Below are 3,264 nucleotides of genomic sequence, written 5' to 3'. Positions count from 1 at the left end.
CCCAAGCTTTGAAGAAATTATCCAAGGCATGCAAAGGCTCATCAAGTCTCAAAGCCTGTCTTATGGCGAGACAGAAGCCAAGCATGCCAGGATCTGCTCGGCCACGAGAAGGCTAGCAGAATCCCAAACTTTGAAGAAATTATCCAAGGCATGCAAAGGCTCACCAAGTCTCAAAGCCTGTCTTATGGCGAGACAGAAGCCAAGCATGCCAGGATCTGCTCGGCCACGAGAAGGCTAGCAGAATCCCAAGCTTTGAAGAAATTATCCAAGGCATGCAAAGGCTCACCAAGTCTCAAAGCCTGTCTTATGGCGAGACAGAAGCCAAGCATGCCAGGATCTGCTCGTCCATGAGAAGGCTAGCAGAATCCCAAGCTTTGAAGAAATTATCCAAGGCATGCAAAGGCTCATCAAGTCTCAAAGCCTGTCTTATGGCGAGACAGAAGCCAAGCATGCCAGGATCTGCTCGGCCACGAGAAAGCTAGCAGAATCCCAAACTTTGAAGAAATTATCCAAGGCATGCAAAGACTCACCAAGTCTCAAAGCCTGCCTTATGGCGAGACAGAAGCCAAGCATGCCAGGATGTGCTCGGCCACGAGAAGGCGAGCAGAATCCCAATCCTCGAAGAATCCAAGGCATGCAAAGGCTCGACAAAGTCTCAAAGCCTGTTTTAGGGCGAGGCAGAAGTCAAGCGTGCCAGGATCTGCTCGACCGCGCGAAGGCGAGCCGAATCCCAAGCATTGAAGAATCCCCAAAGGCATGTGGCAAAACCATGAGCCAAGCCAGAACCTGCTCGTCCAGACAAAGACAAGCAGATTCTCAACCGAAAATTAATTCACACTTACAACAAAAGAAAGTAATCAAAAACCATTTTTATTAATTTGTTAATAACTAACAGAGGGGATAATCTTCATGAACATTGTTCATTACAATACAAGAGATATATCAAGAAGATGGTGGATCAGTAAGCCCGGCAGCATCGGTTGGCTGGACCTCCACAGGTGCAGGAGGGGTATCACCAGTTGCGTCCGGGGGGGTGCTCGCCTCGCCAACATCAGCAGGGACTGCACGAGGAGGAAAGTCTTCCTCCTCGACCACGATCGGCTCTACCCCATCGGCATCTTCCTTGGCCGCCTCCTCGTCCATATGTTGAGCAACACCAGCTGCAAGGTCGTCCATCTTCAGATCAGGGTGTTGCTTCCCAAGGACGGCCATGATGCAACGATAGGAATGCCGAAGTCCCTGGTCGTACTGGTGGTCAGCCTCCCTCTCCAAGTTCTCGACCTGAGCTCGGTGGGAGTCGCGGAGAGATTTGAGCTGAGCCTCATACATAGCCTTTTGCCTTTGCAGATCCTCCTTGACCTTGGTAAGCTCCTCCTCGAGGGAAATGGCTTTTGCTTGAGCAAGTGATTCTTGCTCTATCAGCTTCAGATTCTCGAGATTCAGCTCCCCTGCTTTCTTCTTGGCAACGTCAGCTCTGGTCGTCGCCGATTGAATATCCTCCTTCATCTTCCGGTCGTAGCGGCCAACCTTAGCCTTGTAATAGGTGGTCATGCAGCTGAGGTGGAAAGCGCTATGCTGCATGGCCCCCACCAGCTCACCCAAGGTGCGGCCATCAAAGTCCTCTAGGTCCTTCTTGCTCACGAGTTTAGTTAACTCATTGAGGTAAGGGACCAGGTGTTTTGCTCGGCTGTCAGGTAAGCGAGATCGAGGCCCGACAGGAGGAGAAAAGGAAGCAGGATCTGTGGCTGCTCCACTAGCTTCCCCGACTTTTACAGGAGCAGGAGGTAAAATCTTCAAGGGTGGGACCTGCTGCACGATGTTGGCCCGCTTTGCAGTAGGGGCATCCTTACTCTGGTCCCTCTTCGTGGTTGGAGGTCGGGAACGTTTTCGGGTCAGAGCCCCGATCACAGCGTCCTCCATCCTATGGCCAGGAAGTATCAAGCGAGACTCGAGCAAGTTGTATGTAGTTAACAGTTCTCGGCTCGAGCAGGAATTGGCTAGTACAGCCTCGACCCGTTTGAGCTGGTCAGGTTCAAGCGGGAAGTGGACACCCCAAGAAACTACAACACAAACAAACACTTGGTTAGAGACAGGCCAAAAAAGCAAGAACAATTATGGATGCAAGACATCTAGAGCGAGCAGGCAACCTGGGACCGTGAAACGGGGTGGGACGCGACAATCCTTCCCGTCTATTTGTGCAACTTGACCCCAAGGACCCCCAGCAAAAAAGAATTTCCTCTTCCAAGTCCCACCACCACCGGTCGGAAGATCGGTTATGGGTTTCCGGCTCTTGGTGCTAGATTGGAAGTAGTACCAGCCGGCATCTTTGGGGCTGCTCTTTAGCTGGTACAGGTGCTTCACCTCATCAACCGTGGGCTCGCTTTGGCAACATCTGTCCCACAAGATGAACAGACCAGAGAGCACTCTCCACCCATTGGGATTCAGCTGACCAGGAGCTAGATTTAGCCCGTTAAGTATCCGGGCAAAGTAGGGTTGCAAGGGACACCTCAGCCCGTACTTAAAGCTCTCTAGAAACAGGGTAACGTATCCCCTGGGAGGCCGGCTGGGAGCATCCTTCTTTCCTGGGACCTTGAGAGGTATCTCACCAGGAATGCTATACCTAAGCCGGAGGTCATTGAGCTCATCAAACAAGGTCGTGCACGTCATGTAATCAATGGCATAATCGCGCGACAAGGCTCTGCCTCATACTGTACCCCGTTCTTCTGGTCGTGATGTTCCAGATGGAGACACCTCACCAGAGTCACCTTCCCCATTCTCACTTAAGGCGTCCTCAGAGCCAGAAGGTCCCTCCTCGCCATTGCTTCCGCTCGTGGAGGTTGTTTGGGGGGACATCCTCCTAGCACTAGTCCCGACACTAAACCTGATGGGTTCTAAGGGGATCCCGGGGTCAAAAGCAGGATCAGTGAGCGGACCGGGCAGGAAACTTAGTTCGTCGTCATCAATCTCAACGACTTTCTCCTTACCCTTCGACATTCCCTAAGCTCTAACCACAACACCACCAACTACTACCCAAACAGAAGAGAAGAGAAATTATCTACAACTATCCGAGACCAAGGAGATAGAAGAAATACCTGAAGTAATGGTTCAGTCGGTGAAAGTCAGAGATGAAGGCCTTTTATGCCAGAACTTCTTTGCCGGAGAGACAGAGACGGAGACGGAGACGGAGTGAATGATGAATATGCCGTTCGAGAGGATTTGGTTTTCCTAATGAGGACAGACTCTTGGGTTGCCAGCATTTAACGG

General features: G+C 51.5%; 1 protein-coding gene across 1 annotated transcript; it reads right to left on the bottom strand.

Moving 5' to 3' along the window:
* Positions 1–942: 942 nt before the first annotated feature.
* On the bottom strand, positions 943–2,875 carry LOC127900832 (uncharacterized). The gene is made up of 3 exons (XM_052436085.1): positions 2,148–2,875; positions 1,282–2,060; positions 943–1,176 (listed from the first exon to the last, which is right to left on the bottom strand). Exons 1-3 carry the CDS (start codon positions 2,665–2,667, stop codon positions 943–945), a joined length of 1,533 nt encoding a protein of 510 aa, XP_052292045.1. The 5' UTR covers positions 2,668–2,875.
* Positions 2,876–3,264: the final 389 nt, after the last annotated feature.

This window comes from Citrus sinensis, chromosome 3 (genome assembly GCF_022201045.2).
Source record: "Citrus sinensis cultivar Valencia sweet orange chromosome 3, DVS_A1.0, whole genome shotgun sequence".
Classification (NCBI taxonomy): Eukaryota; Viridiplantae; Streptophyta; class Magnoliopsida; order Sapindales; family Rutaceae; genus Citrus; species Citrus sinensis.
The sequence above is the reverse complement of the archived record's forward strand: the minus strand, read 5'-3'. Positions and strand labels throughout refer to the sequence as shown.